The 25,303-nt window shown below is 34.5% G+C and overlaps 2 protein-coding genes across 2 annotated transcripts in view; one reads left to right on the top strand and one right to left on the bottom strand.

Moving 5' to 3' along the window:
• The first annotated feature begins 19,689 nt into the window (after positions 1-19,689).
• Positions 19,690-23,263, top strand: LOC103508865 (lysosomal alpha-glucosidase-like). Its single transcript, XM_008473442.2, has 3 exons — positions 19,690-19,776; positions 22,168-22,364; positions 22,772-23,263. Exons 1-3 carry the CDS (start codon positions 19,701-19,703, stop codon positions 22,832-22,834), a joined length of 336 nt encoding a protein of 111 aa, XP_008471664.1. The 5' UTR covers positions 19,690-19,700; the 3' UTR covers positions 22,835-23,263.
• LOC103508872 (2-acylglycerol O-acyltransferase 1-like) overlaps positions 22,994-25,303 on the bottom strand; it is a 3,460-nt gene continuing 1,150 nt past the window's right edge. The window contains exons 2-4 of the mRNA XM_008473450.3: positions 24,456-24,680; positions 23,910-24,175; positions 22,994-23,079 (exon numbers count right to left, since the gene is read on the bottom strand). Coding sequence (XP_008471672.1) covers positions 22,994-23,079; positions 23,910-24,175; positions 24,456-24,679 — 576 coding nt within the window. The 5' untranslated portion in view covers position 24,680. The remainder of the gene's footprint in view (positions 23,080-23,909; positions 24,176-24,455; positions 24,681-25,303) is intronic.

Raw genomic sequence — 25,303 nt, 5'->3', positions numbered from 1 at the left:
ATGCGAAACAAAATAGATTAAAAACGCATTTATCTTTTCTCCACATAACCTCCAATCTCTCTCCCTCCCTTCCCCTCTATCTCTCCCTAACACCCCCCCTCTCTCTCTATTTCTCTCTCTCTCTCGTTTATTCGTTCTCTCATTCTCCATCCCTCTATTTAATTTCACTCTGTCTTCTTCATAAATTACACGTTTCAAAACAAAGGAGTCAGAATAATTACATATCTCTTCTCCTTTTTGCCTGTCTTTCTCATTTCTCTCTTTTCTCTTTTTTCTTTCTCAGTTTTCCCTCCACACACCTAACCTCTTCAAGACCAGTGTCTTTTTCCTATCCCTGTTTATGAGTCACGGCCCTCTCTCTCACTCACTCTCTCTCTCTCTCGCTTTGGAGAAAGCTATAGATACCTAATATAGTGATTGGTAGATAATAATAATAATGTTTTCTGAGAATGTTGTATAACTCATACACGTACTTGACATAGGCAGAAATAACATTATCCCTTTAACTTCACAAAGCTTTCCACCCTTGTTTTAAAATTCATACTGAAATTTACACACATTATGAACATGCAACATCATCTGAGCTGGTCAGCTGGTCAGAATTATGAACTTTATGTCTTCTATAGAGAGGTTACTTTGGAAAGAGACGTAGGATGTTTAAACCCACAAAGAAACCTTTGATGATGTCAAAGGATGTAGGTGTACCTTTCTTTGTGAAAAAGGAATTTGCTTAGAGTTAAGAGCAAAGGTTGGCACTTGTATGTGTGTCATCCAGACACTGTCTAATAATTCTGAGTCTCTCACATGAAGTTTTCAATATCGCTGAAGTACCATCAGACTAGACTTGTGACATTTGCCCACACAATCTAATAAATATTACGAATGACATTGAAAATAACCTTAAAAAAGGGAGAACTTCTTGAAGCATCTATAGGTAATTATTATTCATAGGACAAAAGCGTAACTTTCTGAGCAAATAAAACACTTCTTGGAACAAAAAGGACCACTTGAAACTAAAATGTTTATTTCATTTTCTATCTTCGTATTTACTTCCACAAATCCTTCGTTTAGCGGCTCTCCCAGGACTCCTTCATCTTTATTTCATTTAACCTTTCTGCTTTCCCTTCTCCGCTCTTCGTCCAGAAGAATTGTTTGAAATTAACTAGAGAGTAAGTAATGTATTACACAAGATACACGGAACTTAAGTTCAGCCAATTAAGCAATCTTGAGGATACCAGGGAGGGAAACTGTGTTCACATATCACATAATTCGTTCTGACATAACTCTAACTAGAGTCACGTTACGTGAAATACAGGAAAGTACGAGATTACTCTTCTCATGACGAAAATGTTTTGATACCCGTGACTGTAAATACATTACCCCATTATAAATAATGAAGAAAAGAAAAACGAATTGTGAGCTTTTAGGTTAGAAAATTAAGTGCCGTGTCCTTTTTACACAACCAAGTGGTTAACGTGGTGGACAACATCCTTATAAAACATTATTGAATTGAAATAATACCAAATAATATAATTTAAAATAATAATACCTAACAACTTAGGCAGTTATTTTTAACCTCTTTGGTTTATTGCAAGCTGAATTTAAACTGAAAAAAGTTTTATGTAGCTACACAATATAAATAACGCACTTAATTTAGATTACGGCATTATAGGACTAAGAAATTCCTTCCTGCCAGAATTTAGAACAAACATTTATTCTTTGGCAATAACTTAACAGTACAATTATAATAATTAAACTTATACAAGAAACATTAAAGCAACGAAAATTAACAAATTCTCAACAAAAACAAATTAACTTGAATTCCGGAATGTGATATTAAAAGGTATTCGTTTTTTGTCACGCCTCTGAAAATACACCATACCCACCCGTAATACCTACCTAGGAGACAAATATAAAAGTACATTAATTCTTTTTAATGAAAGTTTATAATTGGAAAGACTTTTCGTTCCTGCTGTAATTTTGTTTTCCAAAGAACTGGAGGATATTTGGTGAAGTTTCATTCAGTTTGATTAACATAGTTTTCCAATTTATTAGTACCTATGACAAGTAATACCTAGTACCTACTCTGCTTTGGAAACAAAACAGGGGTTTGAAAACTCATAGAGAGTAAAGGAAAGGATATTACAATACAATAATAAGACTTTAAGGGAATCGAACCCGGGACCTCCTGTGTGAAAGACTAAAGACTACGAGTTGTGAATTCGCTGAGGTGAATGAATATTTTTTTTTTTTTTTGTTCAGCAAATTTGGGACATGATAATAACCTATTATAAAATTTCCATATTTTTATAATGCGTGTAATCAGATCCTCATTTTTATCAGAATCTCCATTCTTGGAATTTTATCAGAATCAAACTCTGAGTACCTGCTGCTACATAAAGAAGAAGAATACCTACCCTCCTTCCAATAATAGGAAGACGAATAGGTATTTAAATTGGAAGAAGGGTTAGGTTATTATTGCAAATATGTAGTAATACTAAATGACAAATTTTGTAATGCCACCAGTGAAAACATTTTTGCAAGTAACAGAATATAATAATTATGTACCTCTATACGTATGTATAGAATTTAATTTAGCGAGATGCTTACTTTTAATGATGTGGAACTCACTGGTGTTATGACATGTCTTTGGTATGACACAAAAAATAATAACTAGAAACAAAGTTTCGTGGAAGCAGATTTTACACTGGTGTCAACCATGTCAACATCATTGAAAGCAGCATTATGAGCAGAAATGAGAAGGAAACCAGAGAGATATCTAGTTATGAAAATGAGAAGTTAGCTACATATTATATTTATTCAGGGAAAAAACCACATAGAGCGTCAATAAAGAAGGGAGGGACAAGAGGAAAAGCTGGGGTGAAAATGAATTTTCAGAATTTCTCCTGATTCCTGTTCCATTGTTGTTCTACATCGTAGAGTGGATGTTTTTTTTTCTGTGTTTTTCACTTCGTTATGACCTCTTCAAAATACATTTTAAAACACAACCTCTCTGCATTCACCCTTTAATTCGTAGAACCAAATAATGAAAACTAATATAGCTAGGTACATAATAGATTACATACCGTAAATTTAAATTTTTCCATGTTTTGGTTGTAATAAATTATCTTTTCTAGGAAGCTCGAGGATTTCAGCTCGAGAGAAGACCTCTATCAGTGCAAAATATTTTCATAAATAACTTCAACAAGCAACCAGTTCGAAACCATAGAATTATCCTAGCCTGCGCACTAGAAAAGTCTTGAAAACATACTATAAGCGTATGTTGAATACAGGTAATTTTTCCTTAGGATAATCAAGGTGGAATCATAATACTTCGAATTATTATGAACAAACATAAAGATATAGTACTAAATTATTATATAAAGAATTTGATGTGTTCAATATTACACAAATATATTTATACAAAATAGGTACTTTATTTTATAAACAAAAGAGCAATAAACAAAATATTAAATAGAACAACTAATATTACCAGACATAATGGATCTACACCTTTATACAAGATTAAAAAAGAAACAGTAAGAAGAAATTTTATATACCTAACGCCCAAGCTTTTAAATATATTACCAATTACACTTACACAAATACCAAGAATTTTGATAAAAAGATGCCTTGTACCACTATTGAATGAATACATCAAAACAGAAGAATATAATCAAGTGTTGGAAGTACTGGAACGAAAAGTATGTACGTAACTTCATGGTCTGTGTTGCAACTTGTTATTTATCGGTCTGACGGTTTATGAGGTTAAGAGATAGTTTACCAATAATTTATTAAATAATTAATAATTCAGTATAAAATTTAATTTATTAAAAAAAACTATATAAACTGAACCCCTCCTTAGTCGCCACAATTGTAGACAACTGTGTCTACAGTTTAGACAAGGAGTAAAATCTGCAATAGAGAGAGGAATTGTAAATGTTAAAAAATAAATAAAAATTGTTTTATATATATAGGTACCTATATAAAAAAAAATCATCTAACCGGCCCTAGAGACGCAAACTTCTCAGAAGTTCAGTATGACAATATAAACAAATACCTATTCGAGATACAATTCACCTTTACTGTTCTTATTCTTCTTTCAGTGGCGTAGCGTGTATGTATGGCGTGTATGGCGGCCATACAACTCAAAAGTTCACTCTAATGCCCATAAATATTAATGGCATGTACTGTGATGGGACTTGGTAGACCTGTGCATGACCATGAGCCCAACACGCCCTACACTTGAATTTAGACCACGCTACGCCACTGTCTTCTTTGAATATTTGCATTCTTAGATCTGGGTTAAAGCTTTTGTGGTCTTTTATAATATATCACACGATTCCATTATTCCGTAAATAGCTGTATTCTATTTTTACTCGTTATGAGCTATTTTTCGAACTACCTCACCTATACTATATTCCGAGTTATTTCATCCTACAATACTTACAAACATCATGATTGAATGTAATTCATGATAAGAAGATTACAAACGGATGCAAGCCTACCTTACTGATCCTCTTAATGGAAGACTCGTTATTACAACTACCACTACCACTACTACTACTACTACTACTACTACTACTACTCCCTGCTATAGTCCAAATTAATATCACATATGTACTAGAATTACAGGGTCTAGTAAAAGTATTGAAATCTAAGGGACCAGAAACGAAATTATTATTTTTGGAGAAGATAAAACTGGAACACCCCTTGTCTATAATAACTAAGCTGAGCTGATGAAACGTCCATCAAGTATCAGAACATTTTGCTCTATTTAGAATTTAATTTTCCGCACATTGGCATAAGCTTGGTGAAATTTTGTATTGAGTAAATACCTATAGCTATTTGTTGAAATAAAACATTAGAAACACAAATACTACACACATGGAGTTTCGTGTACTCGAACTTCAATTCAAAGTGGGAACACGTTTTTCAATGATGTTTCTGTCGAAAATAAAAATTCGATAAAAAATAGTCTCCACTTGAAGAAAGAGTACTTTTGTGAATAAAAATCGTCTCAAGATCGAAGATTTTATTTCTTCGAGGTAAAAAAACTCTTACATGGGTAATTCATGTAGAGTTTGTAGAGAATCAAAGTGAAAAAGATGTGTGAGGGTGATCTCAGGTATTTAGGTATGGTCTAGCTACCTACCTCTAGAAAGAAATCAGAATAAACCTTTACGTCTGAAAAACTGGAGACACTAAATTGTAAATTGCTACCATGGCAGGCGTCTTTTTTTTCACATTTGTATTTTTGTGGGGGATCTCACTCCTTTTTTCTAAGTGTGTATTTACACATCATTAGTAGGTACAGATCTCCTCATTACCTAGCTATTTGCGAGCTTTTAAAATTTTTCCGTGAGTTGTTGTTGGTGTTTTGTTGTAGTTGTGGTTGTTGTTGGCGGTGTTCTTGTTCTTCTTGGTGTTGTTGTTGTTGTTCTCCTTCTTCTTCTTCATGTTGTTGATGTTTTCTTTTTGATACCTAACTATTCATAAAAATTACTAATTGGGGGGGGGGTTTAGGTATGGTTTTGGGGGGGTCTACTATCATAACTTTTTCGATATCTCTAACCGTTTTGTGAAAACCACCAAAAAGCGGTTTATTCCGCCTGTGGGCGGCGCCCAGTGCAACTTTTGCCGATTTTCAGATTTTTCCCTTTAATTACTCATCAAGACCTACCATCCTGCCAAATTTCAAGTTTCTAGGACATCGGGAAGTGCCTCATAGTTTTGATGAGTGAATCAGTGAGTCAGTCATAAAATGAGCGATTTTCAAACCGTTTTTTCTACCTCTTCCGGTAAAGCTAGAACTTCAGAATTTCGCAGGTATAATAAGGAAGTATAGGTTAACATATGGTCCAAATTTCGTGAGATTACATTGAAAATTGACGGGCTCTAATCACTTCATTTCTTATCCTGTCCATCCTTGTCACTCCACAACTCCACCTTAGCATTCTCATTTCAGCAACTTCAAGCCTTTTGTCTGTTACCTTCAACTTGAGATATAAAATAATAATAATAATAATAATAATAATAATAATAATAATAATAATAATAATAATAATAATAATAATATTTTTTAATGTTTTTCTCCTTATGTCTCTTGATAGTACTATTTTGACTTTCTATTGCCTATTTCGTATGCCGGCTAAAGAGGGAAATGCCGGCCCCAAATTAAATGGCAAAGTGAAAGAAGAAGACGGAGGATTATGAGAAGAAGAAGAAGAAGAATGAGGAAGAGCCCTAGGCGTTAATCCCGCCCCTGAGTTAGGATTTTTCAATATTTTTTTTCTATTCTTCTTTTATTTATTCAATTTTCATTTTCATTTGTTTGTAAATATTGTAAAATCCTGATAAAGTATTATATAATAATAATAATAATAATAAGAAGAAGAAGAAGAAGAAGAAGAAGGAGGAGGAGAAGAAAAAGGAGGAGGAGGAGAACACGAAGAAAAGAAGAGGTGAGCTGGAAATATTTTTAAAATCAACATCGAGTTCTAGACAAAGTCCATTTGTTTTGTATAAATCCCAGACTCATTTTCCAACTCTCGTTTTTCATTTTGCATTCTTTTTCATCCCTCTCCTCCTCCTCCTCCTCCTCCTCCTCTCGTTTTTCTTTTTGCATTCTTTTTCATCCCCCTCCTCCTCCTCCTCCTCCTCCTCCTCCTCCTCCTCCTCCTTTTGTCTTCCTATTCATCGCTCACCTACTTCGTTTATTTTTTTCACTCTTTGTTATAACGAGTTTTATAACTTCGCTTGTATTACTTTCCAGTAGAGAAGTGAGAAAGTGTATGACGGACACAGTTCGTGGATTGTTACCTAGAGAGCTTCTCTCACGATCCATGTTATAACTGTTTTAAGGTAAGCGACGAAAGAAAAAGAATCTCATTCTTCCGTGTGGCAACTTTTCACAGTCATGCTTTTTTTTTTTCTTGATATCTCGGTTTGTATATTCTGAGATTAACTTTAGAGTCACTTTCACTGGGCCTATTAACTTCAAACTTGGTAAGCATTGAGGACAACAAGCTATTCTATCAACCCTTTGAGAATATTTAGGTATCTCCGTCATAAAAGCAAAGATTTTTTATCCTTTGTTACTTTTTATAAACTTTTGACTAAAATAGTAGGTAGGTAACAGCTTAATAAGTTATATACGTAATGTTCTGACAAATAGCCTGGTTTGTACCTATTCAATTCTAATAGAACCCTGAATAATCAAATAAATCGATGAGGAGATAAGTTTTCACAAGCTGAGGACCTACTTTACATATCTCAGCTCATCCATTTTATCTAAAACATAATCCGACACTGATTTGCTTTTCCTGTGAATTCCGCTGTAATGTCGACTTGAGTTTTCATCTATCACACTCAAATCTCAATTTGCTAACATTATTTTATTTTGAACAGTTTCTCCATTTCATTCATTTTAACCGTTCACTTTGATTACAATTTCATTTTCCATAAACAACAATAACAACCACAAAAAAAAAAGAAAAAAAAAGTTTGGCTTTCCTCTCCATACAAACATTGTAACATAACTTTCAAGCTTTCAACCACAAGCTAGGGAGGGCTCCAGTTACTTTTCATTATGGACCAAGTTTCACCTCTGTTACATAACAGACCACAGAGTGTGACAGAGAAGTAAATGCAACACACACCATTTATTTGTGACGTTCAGAAGGGAAAGTGTTGTTGAACATATTATACATCATACTAAATTAAAGCTAGGTACTACATTAGCTACTAAATTTCATCGAAATTGAATAAACCTTTCAAGAGTTATGTTATGACAGGGGAAACTAGTCTGAAAGAAAACACTCACTCCGTTCGCTCAATAATGAATTTTTACTAAGATCTATAAAGAATCATCCGAGCGCACGGTAGTGCGCAAGGTCCAGTTATTATTTACTAAGATCTATAAAGAATCATTATTACTGCACGCTATAGGAAGTTAGTAGGTACATACCTATATGTCCAAAAGTAAGCAAGAAACCTACGAGTTAAAAATTTATTAGAGGGTATAATTATTTTGTATGAATGCCGTATTATTCTCTGAGTATGCAATGTGCAACGAATGTTTTATTAGTGGAGATGTCACATCAACCGTATGTTTTTCTATTCTAAAAAATACTACACAATACAATACAGTTGCTTACTCCAAATAAACCATGTTGAACTAGGTACCTACTGATATAAAATGAGATTGTGTGTAATATTTACTTGCAACCAGCTATAATCTTCAATTAGCATCAATGGCAATTTTATTACAAGGAGTCCCTACAGCTGAATCAGAACAACAAAAAAAGCAATTTAAAATCACATACCTAGGTAATAATAAAAAAAAAAGCTGAAAAATCCCTTCTAAGTATTATAGTCCCAAGACTATTGACGAAAGCTTTAACTTTCTCCAGAGAGAGGGAAAGAGAGTTTTGTGTAACTGAACATGGGAAGGGCATACCTATACTAATTCGATTACTTTCAATTTAATATCTCTCTCCGCTTTTCTCGCTTTACCTTTCTCTCTTTATTCCTTTCTTAACTTCTATCCTTCCCTCTATTTCTCTCCCTCTCCATTGCTTTCTCTTTCTTTCATTTATTATCCATGATTTTTTTTCTTTTTCAATTACGCTCTGTAATATCTCAGGTATTTTGTATTATTATTTATACTCTCCTCCGTTTTTATCTCCCTCTATTCTCTATCCCCCCCTTCCCCTCTTCCCCTTGTATTTTCCGTACAATCCCTCTTTTTTTTTCAATGTTCGTATGTTGCTCCCCTTAGCTATTTGTCGTCTTTCTCGTAGTATTTTTTGATTAATTTGTTGTTTCTGGGTTTTGAATTTTTTGACGTTTTTTTCCTCTCTTTCTTTTCTTCTTTCATTCTTTTTTTTTTTTTTTAGTAGGTAATGTCTTTCTTGAACTCTGCTCCATCTCTGACTGTCTCCCTCTTTCTGTTTACATTTTTCTGTACTTGTAGTTGATTTGCTGTTTTGTTTGTTATTTTAACAGTTGAGTAGTTCAATATTATTTTTTTATTATTCTTATAAAACAACTTTTAGAACTTTTGACGATGACTGTAGGTGCAATAGTGATTTCAACGAATATCCCTTCTACGATAGCTCTGTGTTCAATTCAATTTCTAGTACTTGCCTCTCCCAAAGTTCAAAGTTTTGTTTGCTTTTTCAAATTTTCACTAGAAATCAGAAAGAAAAGTTTAACTGTTGGGTAAACATAGCTTTGGTCACTGAAGAAGTTAGCTCAACATGGTTTTGATTTACCTGCTAGAAAGAATATAACCTATTTATTTGACTTATAAAAAAGTATATATTTACGTTTACGTAATAAGGTAAAATAATATTTATAAGGTATACTCTTAACTCTATCTATTTTTAATTCCTTTTGATCTTTCCCTTCTTCTCCCTGTCCTTTTTGTAAATTTTAAGCTTCACCTGTCTCCTCTTTTCTTTACATTTTTTCTTCTCTAAAGGACTCATTATTTTTTTTGCACAGAAAAGATCGTGGAAAAGTTTTCCTCACGTTTCCCTTGTCTGAAACAGTAATCCTCTGCCCACAACTCTTCGGGCATGAAACTCTTCCACCGTAAGATAACCACGGGTTAATCCCTTGTTGCCATTTGGCTAGGAATTCAATAATCATTTTCACGAGGTTGAATAACCCACAGATTCAACAGATGGAAAACTCAATACCCCAAGGCTCATACTGCGATTGCTTTCCTAACAAAATAGTACGTAGGTACCTATCCTACCCATTTCATAATTTATTTTATGTTTATATTACCAAGTTAAATTTTGCATGGCTTTATTTTTCGTTTAAGGGCGTTAGTTAGGTCCGAGCTTGATCTAATTTTCCACGTGTATAGAATCGATTGCCCATTATCACGGGTTTCCTTGGTCCTCAGTAAAACGTTTGGTTCTTTCATAAATTACGCGATGGAAAAATTTTGTGCCGAGACGAAAAAAAAAAATGGTTAAAATCGAACACCATTTTCCTCCGTGATACAAGAGTGTGGTGTCACTAAGTTAGTTACCTACTAAGTTTTCTTGTGATGATAAATTATTGTCTTTGGTAGTAATCTTTTTAAAACTGTATAAACCGAAGTATCACCCACTACATTACCTACTCAAGCTGTTCTACTAGGGAGTTAAGAATGTAGCCACATCACCATAATTATTTACACAGCATTTGGTCCTCCTCCTAAAATAATTCCACTTCGTCCTTTCCACCTCATAATAAAGGAAGAAGGGGAGGGATTTTCACATAATTAATTGTCTCCATATTAATTATCTGGAAGAATTCAGGAATGCAAACGAGGGATCTGGTTTCTCCCCTGTCGAAACCGCGTGTCGCTTTTTCTATCGCAGGTAAAATGTTTGATGAGAGTTATTTTTTAAGTGCTTTATTCAGACTGTCAGCTTAAGATGTCCCATTATGCTAATGGTCTAACAATAATGATTCGTTTAGATTTTTTCTAGTTACTATTTTCTTTTCATTATACTCGTACTATATAAATTTACTCTATAAAATGGGCCTTGAAGGTTTTTCCCTCATCAGTCAAGAGGGAATTCCATTTCACTTCTCTACATAAACAGGCAGCTAGGTAATATTATAATAAACATGAGCATTGAGCATTAACCATTAATTTTTTTTTCTTTCTCTTCATGTATCTGTATAATTACTAGCACCCGAGGTACTTGCAATACTTATTCCAAACTCATGCATCAGGAGGGGAAGTATAATTATGTTGAAAGAAGAAGCCTACGAGGGCAAAAGACAAAATTTCACAGTATAATCTAATAGTATACAACAGGGGCTTTTCAGTATTATCCTCCATTCATTTACATTAGTTCAGGTAAACTGGGACTATTTAGAAAGTTATATACAAACTCCGAGCAAAATAAACATACAAAAAAGCACTTTAAAATAATGCTTTCCCAACATTACTTTTATGGCATAAAAAATGAGCTCTTATGAATTTTTATTTTCAATTATTATCACTTTTTTTGCTTACGGGGAAAAAATCTCTCGCTCGACCTTTTTATAAAAGTGAAAGCGAATATGGAATATTTGAAGCCTTATTATTCCAACTCAATATAAAGTAGTAAACTCATGAACTTGCAATCCAGGGGTTGAAGATCGATTCTGACTTCAATAAAGCCTAAGAGGACATTTTAGAATTAAATTTTATGGGATTACAATGGTACAACATCGATTCATAAGTTGCTTAGTTGTTATTACTCTTCAAAAAACTGAACAATGAGCATATATCTATCAAATGTATTTTAAACTTACCATTATTGTAACCTGGGTATCAAATTTAATGATATCACCAAAAATAGTGAGAGTAATAGCAATGACAAAATTCATTATTATGTACAAAAACGTAGGTAGACATGGGCATATATCCAGGAGAGATAATAAAAAAACTTGAAACCTAATGGCTAGTCACATATATCTAATATATTTTTCGTTATGTACCAACTTTCTGTAACAGATGTTTCAACTACAACTACTAATACTAACCAACATTTCTAACACACTTCTGTATGCAAAGTCTTTGGAAAGAAGTTTAGAAAGTAGTAAAACTGCTACGAATACATAGGTAAATACATTGGAGACAGAATTGAGAGCAGAAGTTTCAATGTCAAACCACTTTCTTAAAAAATAAAATAAAAAAACGAAATTGACGAAAATAAGAGAGAGAGAGAGACGAAAATTGAAAACAAAAATAAGAGAGAGAGAGAGAGAAATAAGCAAAAATTATAGGACTAATTTTTATTATTATTTACCTAATTTTTTTACGTTTAGTATTGTCATGAGGGGAAAGTGGCACGCTGCAAATCCTCAGGTGTGGAGATCTACAGTTGTCTACTTCGACAAAATTAATTCCTGAAGACTTCTTTGTGAATTGACCGTTTTGCTACAGCTTCTAGTATCCAACACTTGCCAAAAACATCCTATTTTTGGTATTTTGAAACTTTAGCGTAATTTTATTTTTCGAAAAAAGGGAGATTTAATTTACAAAAAAAAAAATAAACTACGAAGGAAATATCTGCGATGGGAGCAAACCACACAAACACACAAGGGATAATATTTACGATACGAAAAAAAAGAAACAGTTTTCTTTTTAAAACTTACGAGATGTTCGAAACAAAATTAAAATTAACAATCCTATTTCTTAGGAGTGGAAAGGAAAAGTTCAAAAAAGAAAAAAATAATTTAATGCATTTCCTCTTGGAAAAGTCTACAATGATGTTCACGGGACTAAGGTCGGAATCTGACTGTCCCGAAGTTTAAAGCTACAGCAAGCAGAATCTTTGCTTTTGAAAAAAAGCAAAAAAAAAACATAACAACAAATGCCTGAATTTGTTCCTTTTCAGTCCCAGATCAGCTTTTTACTGACGAGAAATTTATTTGTACTAATTTAGTTATTTATCTATTTATCAATTGTGTCTGGGCCTCTTTTATTCTATTCGAAACGTTTACTCCCTGTTTCTCTCATTTTCTTTGTATCTTTTAAAAATTTTCTCTTTTTCTTTTATGTGCTTTTAAAAATTTTCTTACCCTTTAGTACTATCTTATTTAAATCTTGATTTTTGGGGATGAATGCTTCAAAAGGGTTTGTGGTAAGTGATTGGGGACCGGTAAGTCCATAGTTGCTCAGACCGGACCACTATAATAATAATTATATCCTAGTCTGGCCCCAAGGTTTTTTTATGTATTTTTCTGGACTTATAGGTGGGTATGTATATTCATTTTTTTTCTACCTGTTGCCTGTTTATGCTGTCTTCGTTTTTATAATACCCTGAAAGGCAACCCTTTCCATAGCCGCTGGAATCTCAACCAGCCCCTCAGTTAGCCTCACGCTACTGAAAATTCTTTACGTTTCAATCGAATGAAAGCTTGTCTCAATTTCCTCAAATCAAATTGAATTTGACGTTTCCTGGCAGTTTTGGGATATGAGGGGTTTTACGGTAGTGCTAGCCTTGAATAAAATATATCTTTGAAATGGATTTTTGGATTTCCATATCTTTTTGCATATTATAAATAATAGATCTCCACCTATCTATGTAGATATATTTGTTATATATTTATTGAAGGAAGTGAGCGAATTGAATCAAATTTCCTGAATGATCAAGGATTTTTATTGTATTCAATTTGAGAGTTTTTTCCGTTGTTATGGAAAATATTAACACCATTTTTACTTTCCTTATCCTATAGGAAGGAAAGTAATGTAATCGGGTCAAATTTTCGGTGGTCAGTTTTTAGTGCCAAATCACGTTTTGAAGTCCCTAGAGCCTAAATACAAAGTTTCAGCCATTGGTCCGTGTTTGTGTCTGTAAACAAAATATCTCGAGAACGGTAAGAGCCAGAGACTTGAAATTTTGGCATGCAGCTGTCAAATGTGACAAGGATGCGACACGAAACTTTTGGTCTAGATGGATGCTGCGGTTGGCGGTATTTTGACCGCTTTTTGGTGGTTTTCAGCTATACCGACTAAACGGTTAGAGATATTGTAAAAAGTAAGGTAAAAGAACACTCAAATAAGCATCATTTAATAGGATAAGGAAAGTCGTGTGATGTTTACACCAGATTTTTTTTCTACTATAACAGTTCCTTTAACCCAAATAAAGTGCTACGAAAATACCAAAGTAATAGCCTCATATAAAGTTGAGTAGGTCTCCTGTTCGCAAGGCTAGTTCGTACTTGGTAATCATTCTAATCCAATAAAATCTGTTCATCACATGAGAAACCTCTCATCTGGAAAATTTCAAATCATCCTAAGATTCAATTTCTAACGTAATAAACATCCGAAGAACACATTTTAGTCTCTCTCCTGTAAACACCCGGAGAAATGGAGAAATCGAGGAGAGAAAGAGTGCAATGGAGTAGGAAATTTCATTCGGAGGATTTCCACACGTAGAGAAAGAACGACTCTATAAATTTCCTTGTTTACGGTTCCTGTTGACATCCTGCGAGATTGGAGGAAGAAAAAGGAAGAGGACGAAGAAAAAATACAAGAAAGAGGATCGGTGAGGAGGACGAGAAAAGGAAGGAGGAAATAAAGAAAAAGAAAAGTTTTGCCCCTATGTCTCTCTTGGTTGGGGGGTGTGTTTTCGACAGATAAATTTTATTTTTGTTTTGGAAATTAACCTCTTAAGAAATTTAGTTACAAATATTATTTTCCTTGGTGAAATCAACAGGATTCATCCTGATTTAATATAATAAATCCATAATAAACTTCATCACGTAACCACTTCAAGAACTATTTAGGTAAACACTGGTAGAATAAACACCATTTGCAGCATTATTTGTAGGAATATCACATTATTATTTTATATGAAATTCGTGGTAATCGAGATGTACTCGTAGTTGGAGATGAGTTTTCCTCGAATAAACTGGCTACTAAAATAAAGCGAATACATTATCACTGCGTGAGAACCGTCATTAGCCCGTCCTTCCTTTATTAATACAATAGTAATAAAAAGGTATAAGGGACGGGCTATTGTATTCGCTTCGGTGTCGTCTGTCTGTCGGTCTGTCCCCATTAGGAGGACTTATCCAAACCTAGTCAACCTATATATCAAATTAAAGGTCTTTTTACCAGAAACACGAAAGTGGTGGTGCAAATTTTGTCCAGAAAACCATAAAGCCAAAAAGAAAAAAAAAAAAAACAAAAAACAAAAAATTGGTTTTTGGGGGATTTTTTTCACATTTTCTCACACAAATGAGCTCTGTTATCGAAATTTGTCGCGACGACCTATAAACTCAAAGCGAGAAAGTTTTATATAACACTTCAGTCGATACTTTAAGACCGGTTTTAGCGTCATCTATGTTAAGGTACGCCGAGAGAGGCCAATAAATATATGGGTGACTTAAAGGAATAAAGGGAGAACGGGCTCTAGTCTTGGTTTTAAATCATTACATGAAAATAAAATCAAATCAATAACAATAATAAACTGAATATTAAACAAATTAGGTAGGTACATAAGTACTGATTTTCTTTAACCACGATCGAATAAACTACGGGCTAAAAAATTCCCGGAGGGACGGGCCCAGCTTGTTTTATGCTATGTCTCAGTTTTCTTACAAATCGATCTCACCCAAGAAGATTTTTTCATCCTCCTCCTCCTCCTCCTTCTATTCTTCCTCTTCTTTTTCTTCGTCTTCTTTACTTCTTTCCTCCTTCTTAATATTATCTATTCCTTCTTTCTCCTCTATCTTTCCTTCAGAAATTTCAAGAGATACGAGTATAGTCCAATATTATATTGAGAAAGTATGATAAGTTCAAGGAACGGAATAATATTCCCGTGGGAATGTATATCATCTCACTTATAAGATGTCATTGGAGTTAAGAGAAAACTATCAAACAGCGAAGACCCAAATTAAACTTCCCTCAACTTCCTTCCCCTTGTCGTCGTCCTCCTCCTCCCCCTCCCCCTCCTTATCCTCTTCCTCCTTTTTTTTCCTCCTACTTTCTCCTCCTCCTTCTTCTTTAGAACTGACTATCTTTCCGCCAAAAGTAATGAAAAGAAAAAAAAATGGAAAGTAATACATCCGTCTACATTGGTTATAGAGATTTGTTTCAAAGATATTTTCCAGCTAGAGTAGATGGTAATAAAGTATGTACTTTATTTTAGAGACATCTTGGTCACCTAGATTAGTATTCAGATCTTTTTATTTCAAAAAGAAAATTTACCTAACTTAAACTCAAAGGCTCCCATGGCTCCTTTTTTTTCCTCTCTACTACCCTGTATTTTAGTTATTCCTGATTTAAAATACGAACAGTAACATACGTATCCTATTCTGTATGCTGTGTCCTGCATCCTGCTGTATCCTGGTCACTAGTCAATACCTATTATAAGTTAAACAAAAGCTGGTAGGTGTCAGAATTAATAACTCATATGATAGAATAAAGGACATTTCCTCCCTTCCTGCAACGACAAACTGGAGAACAAAATTGAAAATGGATTGAATATCTCTAATCTAACCTTTCAGTGACCTGGCCACTTCGATGTTCAATCGAAACGGAAAGCCCTTTTAATACCAAGAGTGGAGTACGATAGCTGACCAATTTGTGAATTTAGAACAGCATAAATATGTGTGCTTGACCGAATTGGACTGAAAAAAGAGAGCATAAGGAATAGAACTTTATGCTTTCAGCTGGTTTGAATCCGTCGCTTCCCTCTACAAGCTCGATGCTCATATGCTCTCCGCTCCATTATTTTTAGCTAAATTCCCTATAGGGATGAGCAATTCATTTTTAGCTAAATTCCCTTTAGGGATGAACTATTAATTTTTTAGCCTACTGTTGCGATAAAGGCACTCTTTAGTCCAGATCGTGGTGTATAAATAAACACTGTTATTGTTACTATTATTAGATAACTACTTTTTATTTCTTTTGCACCTGTATCTACAACATTTGTGCTCGACTGTGCCCTTTATCTTTCTGTTCTAATTGTAAACTAGAAAAATAAACAAAACCAAACATAAACATTTCCTTAATGATAATAAAAAAGTAAAAAAGACAGTTCCTTTTGTTGTATTTATACTTTGAGATAAAACTTTATGTATAGGTACTAAAAAAATAGATACCTATAATGATAATGTTTGCCCTGCATAACTCTTCAAAATTTCCATATTTTTTATCTACATTAAATAAGTAAGTATAAAGTAAATGAGATTAGCCAGAGAGGTATAAAAGAAATAGGAATAAAAGAGAAGCGAAAGTAAAGGGAAGAGAGAAATTGAGAACACGAGACAAGAGGATGGACAAAATAGGAAAGAAGAAGAACGAGGTAGAAAGAGAGAGAGAGAGCGAGAGAGAGAGAACGAGGTAGAGAGAAAGAAAGGGATCAGAGAGAGAGAGAGTGAGAGAGAGAGAGAGAGAGAGAGAGAGAGAGAGAGAGAGAGAGAGAGAGAGAGAGAGAGAGGAAAGGGGACGAAGAGTTGTTATCAATTATTATTTATTTATCGCACAAGGGTGTGGAATATTAATGAGTAAATATATCATTATTCTGAGTCACAAATTCGGGCCCTCTACCCAAACGATCCATTTTCATAATCCCTTTCATTTTCTCTCCTCTCACGCTCTCTTTCATTCTCCCTTTCTCTCCTCCTTCATTATTTCATTTATATTCTCTCTCTCTTCCTCTCTCATTCATATTCATGGACAAATTCTCTCACATCTTTCATAACTTGATAGGTATACATGGAAACTATCTGAGCGCACGGTAGTGCGCTAGGCCAAGTTCCAGCAAGCACTACCTAGTGTTTTTAGTTTTCTATTAGAGAATTCGGAAACCATCAATCAACAGACCTGGAAAAGGATATATTTCCAGTGTAAAAGACAAGAAATTGTTCAAAGCAAATGTATAATGATATTTAGAACTGGTATTATCTCTCTGATTTCTCGACCTACTTTTCTAAACATGAGGCTTTGTAGATACCTAATCCTCTGATATAAATTATTACCAAGAATTGTTGAAGTTAACTAAGCAGCAATAAAAAACATTTTCATTTGTAATCCCTGACGCCGCCCTTGAGACATTGAGTACTAATAAGTAGGTAGATACAAGGTACGAGTACCTACCTAACGTAATGGAATAAGTACTTGGAAAATTAAGCCAGACGATCAGACGCAAAAAGAATGTGTCTCTACAGAATTTAAAAAGAAACTCATAAAATAAATAAGTTCTTCAGAATGTCCTAAAATATACTGACGCTTGAAAGCTGGAAGAAAGGTTGTCTTAAAAAGATAATTTGAAAAAGGAAAAAATCTCGAAATATGACATCAGAATAAAAACAAATTATTATTATTTTAGTTTTTTTTTCTCTCCTTTTTCGTTTTCCGTTGAAAATATTAATTCTGGCCCAAAGAACAGGAATGAGAGAAGAGATGGAATTTTTTTCTCAGGGATATTAAAATGAAAAATCTTCGAGGGAAAGAGAGGAAATTCTCTTCCTCTCCTAAAATTTTTCTTTTCCATCTCACATCATCAAAGGTGAAATGTAACGAAAAAAAGAGAATACCAGTCATTCAAACTCTAAGAGAAGCGAAAAACCACCCTGGTTTTCACATAAGCTTCTTTAAAGATTATGTCAATCCCTAGCCCCTTTTTCCTCGTTGTACTTCTTTCAATATTCTCTTTCTGCTTCAAATACCTGCTAGGACCATCCTTTAACAAAGCATTCAACGAACTCAAAGAATAATAATGATGAATAAAAAAATCTAGGTAACATCATAATAACACAAAGATGTACGAGTAGGGAGATATCTATTCTATTTCTTTGAACCTTCTGACATCAGCACTTGGGGTAAATTTCAATTTACTTATAAATGTCAAGGTATTTGAAGTACGTAATTTTTGTAACAGTGTAATTAACTAAAGGAAACATAAATCTATTAAAAAAGATCAAGTACAAAGATCACCTATGGAACAAGCTCCCTCTTTTGGAAATTAATCTAAACATACACTAAACATGCAGGTATAATTTATCTAAAATTAATTTCCTGAACAGAAAAACTGAAAGATTTCCGTAAGATATTTTTATCGTGACAAATCCTCACAAACATAGCACATTTGTAAAAGAATGCAAAAGATGGTATGTAATTTGAAAAGTGAATTCAATCCCATATACACAAAATGTTGCCAAAGCTTTTATACTGGAGCGTGAATATTATAATTATTTAATACCTTTCAACTCCGATACTAAGCTCTAATAGGTAATGTGGGATATTGAAAATTACAAATGCTTTACATGCGTTATGTTTACATAATGCAGGTACTCATAGTACTGTAGTAATAAGCAGTGACGTGGGGTGAGAATTTCTAAAGGGGGAGCTATGAACCTATAGGAACTCGTACAGTGTACCGAACTGCTAAACTTGTGGTGTAAGAATCCACGTTAAAATCATGTATAAAAATGTAAATGTAAATGCAATTTCTTTGTGTTATTATGTCACAACTTTGGTGCTCACTGCAGCATTGTAGGATGATATGTATTGGGAAAAATCCTACAATGCTGCAGTGAGCACCAAAGTTGTGACATAATAACACAAAGAAATTGCATTTACATTACATTGTAAGCGCTATGTCGCGGGTTCGATTCCCTCCTGGGGCGGATTTTATCCGAAGCAGATAAGGTTCGTTCTCGGAACGGCTGGCTTTCTCCTATCCTGTCTTCCTTCTTTCTTCGATTTCGGAAAGATACGACCTTAGCAGTTACAGTTCCCTCTGTCAAACCTTTTTTTTCTCCCTTTAATTTATTTAGTTTAAATCTACGTTATGAAAAAATAAAATCATTATTAAAGCAAGCAATTTTAGATCATTTCATGTGTTTTTGTTTTCCCCCTATCAAATCCTTTTTTTTAGGAGAGAGAAAACAAAATCTATGGTAGGAAAAAGAAAACATAAAAATAATCAATTTTAGATAATGAAATAATCAATTTTAGTTAATGGCTCATTTCATGTTTGTGTTTTCCCTCTATCAAATCCTTTTTTTTTAGGAGAGAGAAAACAAATTCTATCGTAGGAAAAAACATTTTATTTATTTATTTGATTACACGCTAAGCATCACGGCCATGTGTGGGAAGAAACATAAAAATAATCAATTTTAGATAATGAAATAATCAATTTTAGTTAATGGTTCATTTCATGTGTTTCAGTCGTAAGAATCCGATGTACCTATGGGTTGCTCTGGATGAGGCCGGGAAAGCCACGGGCATTCTGTATTGGGACGATGGTGAATCTCTAAGTAAGTTCCTCATACCTTCATAGGAAAAAAGTTTTTTTTAAAAAAAAAAACTTTCCTTTCGCGTCACATGGACATAAATCAAAATTGGAGAAAGAACTTGTGATAGAATTGTTGGAAGGATTTTAGGAAAATTCTTGCATCTTGATGAATAATGGAATGGAACACTCGGATTTTAAAATTAAAAAAAAAAAAAAAAAAAAAAAATCCAACTCCTATTAAAACTAGAGGTAGTTACGTACTACTGTCTTGGAAATTTGTATGATCGCCTAGTATTATTCTGAGTATACAATGTGCACAGCATTAGTGATAAAGTACATACTGTCAAATTAAAGCATATCAATTTGTATTCCTTCTTTCTTTGTTACTAAGTTGTTTAATGAATTGTTATATTACTATTATGTATTATTAAATTATTTATTTAGCTGAAATTGTGATGTGCCCTTTGTGCGAGCAAATTACAAAGGACTCACCAACAGATTAAGACGGGTTAACAACCTGATGGGAACAGCTTTTCTCTTAAAGTTGTTACTTTATTGAAAATTAAATTTTTCATTACTTACTTTGTATAAACAAACGAGAGAATTTTATTTGCTTCCTCGCTAGGTGATCAAAGGAATCGATTGGAAGGAGGCCGGCAAAGTTCGTTTGTTTTTCAGCAGCGTAGGCACCGCACAATTCTTCCATGAATATTTTCTTTTTTCCCTCGTTAAAAAATAATAATAATAAAATATTACCTACCTAAGGAGTTAACAGAATATGTAGAGAGACTACAGAGTCTACCGGATATCTAATAAATTCCTATTAACTTAGTTATTTTTAGAGGGAAGTAAGCAGTTAAGGCTCAAAAAGATAGAAATTTCTTGACCCCGCCGGGAATCGAACCCGGGTCTCCCGCGTGCAAGGCGAGTGCAGTGACCACTACGCCATGGGAGCTGACTCTACGCCATCATGTATAATTTTCGATAAGTGGTAAGTAGGAGGGAGGGGATAGAGAGGAAGAGAAGCGGTGATTCCCCTAGCTTGCATGAAGGATACTCCACTGGTGATATGTATTTAACTTCAATGTATTGTTGTATCTAAAAGTACGTTTTATACCGTAATGTAAGTAGGTATAATGTATGCAAATATCAGTACATAGAACACTCACTTTCATATTGCATCATACTTATCAGATTCTTGTTCAGTTTCAATTTGAATACCCCATCAATAGGTAATACCTAATAATAACAAGTCTGGCGTTAAGAGGGACTGCACTCTCTATTTTAATCTTCTTATCATAAATATCAGAAATGCAATTTGAGCCTCTGAAGCAAGACAAACAATAATTTGCTCGGAGGTTATTGAAAAGCAACATGCAACAAAATTATTAAGTGGACGTAGGTATCCTACACATCACACATCTAGTATACAAGGCATAGGGAGAAAGTCGTGAAGGTTCGAAAGAACTCTGAACAAGATTCGGGTACATCTTTAAAATTTTAAAGATGTAGAGTTGTAATAAATAGATCTTGGAGTAATTTGAATGTTAGACAACTTTCATCTTACCTCAAAATTCAACTGTAGCTAACTACAAACATGAATCTTATTCAATTGGAATTTGTCTGTTCAATAACAAGTTTGTTCTAGGAAATTGAAAATGTTCTCCGTGCATTTCCACATTGCAAGCTCTTTGAGAAACTTTTGACATTTCATTCCTACGTCCCTTATCCCGGAATTTTGAATACTAACAACGCTTTTCATTGTGTCAAAAGTTTTTGATCAAACTTGCGTACATGTTCATGTAACGCCACAAAACACTTTGAAGCTCTGAACAAATATTATACTTTAGGCCCTCTTTTATCTGTTTGGCAGCATTGTTTTTAGAAGCTCTTTCCCCTTGCACTCTCTGTTACTGTCTCTCAAATAAATCATCTTACTCGCAAGTAACGTTAACAAATATCTATTCACCCTCCAACCTGCCCATAGAGCAGCCCAGAGAACAAACAAAAACACACCAAAAACTTGAAAAGGGAATCTCCCCATTTCTCCACCATTCCTCTCTTACTCATTTTAATTGGTTTTCCCTAATCTGTCCTAACGGTGCTTCTAGCGTCGTGGAGGTAACAGGTCACTTTCTATAGAACAAAATGTAGGTAAGCCCATGTTAACCTCCTCAGGTCATTGGTATACTCAGTAGTCTCAGTACCTAAAATTTTTGTCGATGGTGGGATTCGAACCCGGGACCTTCTGCATGGCAAGCAAGCGCGTTACCACTGGACCAACCGTGCCCCCGTTCTCTCAACTCTTTTCCCTCTCATAACAATATTCCACATGAGATCAATTTTACTAAAACAGGGCCCAAGTCAGGGGGTAGGGCCATCCTTAAATGAACCTTTCCAATTACAATTTCAGATACGTGGGAAAACAAGCAGGTTACCGTGGTCGAATTCAGAGTAACCAACCAATCCCTGATCAGCAATGTCACTCAGACTGGTTACACTAAGGAACCAATGAAATTGGACTATATCACTGTCCTGGGAGTGGAGACAGGAGTAACCAAAGTGTGGTCCAATGGGAGTCCACATACCCAGTTTAAACTAACTAAACAGGTGAGAAAGATGAGGGGCCATTAATTTAAATTTAATTTATTACCTGCCTCGGTGGTGTAGTTGTCAAGACCCTCGACTGGTAAACACTAGGGCGTGGGTTCGATCCCAGCCGAGCCATGGAATTTTATCCTCATTTATTTGAGGATGTGACCACATAATAATGGAGCTCTGAGGGTTAGTTATTAGAGGACGCCTCCGGCGTTAACCTCGCCTAGTGGTTACCTTCCACTCAAGAGTCTATTATTATTACATCTTTTTAAGGTTTGATAGTATATTGTAACAGCAGAGATTATATCGCTCCGAAAGCGAGAGGACAGGATAGGAGGAAGCTGATCTACTCCCTGTTTAAAATCCCCTAGCCAGACTTTAACTAAACTACTAGTAATGGTGATTTTTTTTCGTTTCAGGTCCTTAATGTAACTGAGCTGAATCTCGACCTTACCAAACCATTCAACATAACCTGGACCTAAGCTACCACTATTACCATCTTTAAAATAAAAGCCGTAGTTTGTTAATGTACCATTTTTTCTCCAATAAGGTACTTTGGGCTTTTTTTTGTCTGGTGAATGTACTTTCACGAGTGCCTTTAGTTTTAATTTATTGATTACCATTTTATAAATTTATATTGATCAGGAGAGTGAACCATAGGTAAATGGGTCTTTGATTTGAAGTGATTTCGAGTTTGACAAACCAGACAATCGAAACCCAGATCTGTCTATGGAAAGTAAAGGAAAGGATCTCTTACCTTGCTAGTCAGTTATAAACGCCCTCTGGCGGTGTTTTTTTGCAACTTTGTACCATGCCATGTATGTGGGAATAACCGAGTTTTAACTAAATAAATGTATGTATTTGTAATAATAAATAAATAATTAGTGTTTTATTATTGTAAAAAAATTTAACTTACTGTATTATTTATTTACTTTTAGAATTCTCAGCATCCCATGAGGTCCCGGATTCAACCCCCAGGGACAGTTGAAATTTTTATTTGTTAGTTATATTGGGGGATTTTTTATTATATTATTATTCCAAAATAACGAACCGGACGACAGATTTATACCTGAAAAGCTGAATAGGTGGAATGGGACATTCCGCCCTTGACAAATTAAAAAAGAATAATAATTCGAAAATATGTACTTACAAAATTTACATGTTATATTTTAATCGATTATGTACAATATACCAACTTCAGTGGTGTAGTACTTACGTTAAGTATCCAGGCACAGAACGTAAAGTAAGTAAGGGGCGTAGTGCTTGTGTAATGAACGTAACTCAGAATCCCAATACCCACTATCATATCATACTTCTGGACTCAGAATCCCCAGCAGGAATCTAAATTGTTCCTACTGATTTAAAATCGCAATAGATTTTATTCTTTCTAGTACAGAAAATTACAAGTTATCTTGAAATTTATATCCAATAATTTTTCATCATATGACAATTTCATTATTCTACTCTTATTCCACTTTTCATTATTACGGATAATGCATTCACACAAGTTTAACCCATTTATTTGAAATGAATGTTGTAAGATCATAGATGACTTACCCAGACCATGCATTAGTTCTCGTGAAAAGGGCATCCAGAAGTGAGATTTCAGCGTAAGCACATCTGATACAAGGCCAGGAAACACGCCCCGAAAATTCGTCGCATTAGAGGCGAAATTGCAGAACGCCCCGGAACTTAATATACCGTGAGGATACACACAGAACAGATAGTTCTTGGTAGAAGGCAGGTCTGTCGTTTTTACTAGACGAACAGGGAAATAATCACGGTAGTATCGCCACCAGGCCCAGTCTCGCATCCATTCTGATCTGAGGAGAAATGAAATTCAAACTTATTAGACCACTGGGAAGAATTGAGTTAAAATTGGTTTATCCGGAAGATTATCCTAAAGCAATGGCTAGTCACTTGTTTTTCTTCACTGTTTACCAGGAGCTGAATTATTTACCCAAATCCCTTTCCTGCACCCAAGTTAAATGAAAGGCCTTCCCATCAGTAGAGTAATATTAAAATAATAATCTCCGAATGAAATATATTTCAAAATACCTGACGGAACAAATTTAATAAAGACAATAGGCTGAAACCACGTACCTTCGACCTCCTGTCTCACAAGTGTTCCGGTCCACAAAGATCCAAATATAGTAGAGTAAGATCAGAGGATACCATCGGGTGTAAAGCAATAGATACACGGAAAACCAGGCGCCCAGAGCACCACCAAACGCTAAAATAATGAACCACATTCCTGCCGCGAATGTCTGAAGTCTTCTCTCCATGGGTACTTTTAGGGGGGCAAACTTTACTCCGAACAGATTCATTCTGAAAGAATAGATCAGTTGCGCTTACTTGGGTGATGTTTCAAAGTCATAGAGCAGGAAAAATGAGCACCAACGGAATTTTTCTTTTTCTTCTACGACTTCTAGATACCGAGATAAATCGATTTAAAAAATACCGGTAAATCGTGAAGTTTGACGTCACGGCATACGCTCCCGTAGGCCATGACGTCATAATTCATGACTCCCGCTTCGTTTGTTTGTGCGCAAGCGTTTCTGCGCATTTTAACGTGAAATCTGACGTCACAACTCTTCGAACTTTTTCATTAGGACGGCAATTGAAAATTGAATTTTCGACCTTTTAAAGTTACTTTTTCCGAGTTTTGACCTCAGATTTGGATTTTTCACAACTTTTTACGTAGGAATCGACCTTCTATTAATAATTTTCCCAATTGCAACTCCTCCATTCCTCAAATTGTGTACGGGGTCCGAATTTAAGACTAGAGACACAAGATCTGTGCTTTTCACTCCTTGTATAAAACTTATTAAATATGAAGCATGGAATTGTGAACTGTGATTTCAGTTCATTTGACACCAACATCCTAAACTTAAAACGATGTGGATGGATTTATTCATAGTCTTCACATTTCACGTTTAGTTAAAGGTATG

The sequence above is a fragment of the Diaphorina citri genome, unplaced genomic scaffold, assembly GCF_000475195.1.
Source record: "Diaphorina citri unplaced genomic scaffold, Diaci psyllid genome assembly version 1.1 scaffold442, whole genome shotgun sequence".
Lineage (NCBI taxonomy): Eukaryota > Metazoa > Arthropoda > Insecta > Hemiptera > Psyllidae > Diaphorina > Diaphorina citri.
Note: the sequence above shows the minus strand (reverse complement) of the source record. Positions and strands in the feature narration are given on the sequence as shown.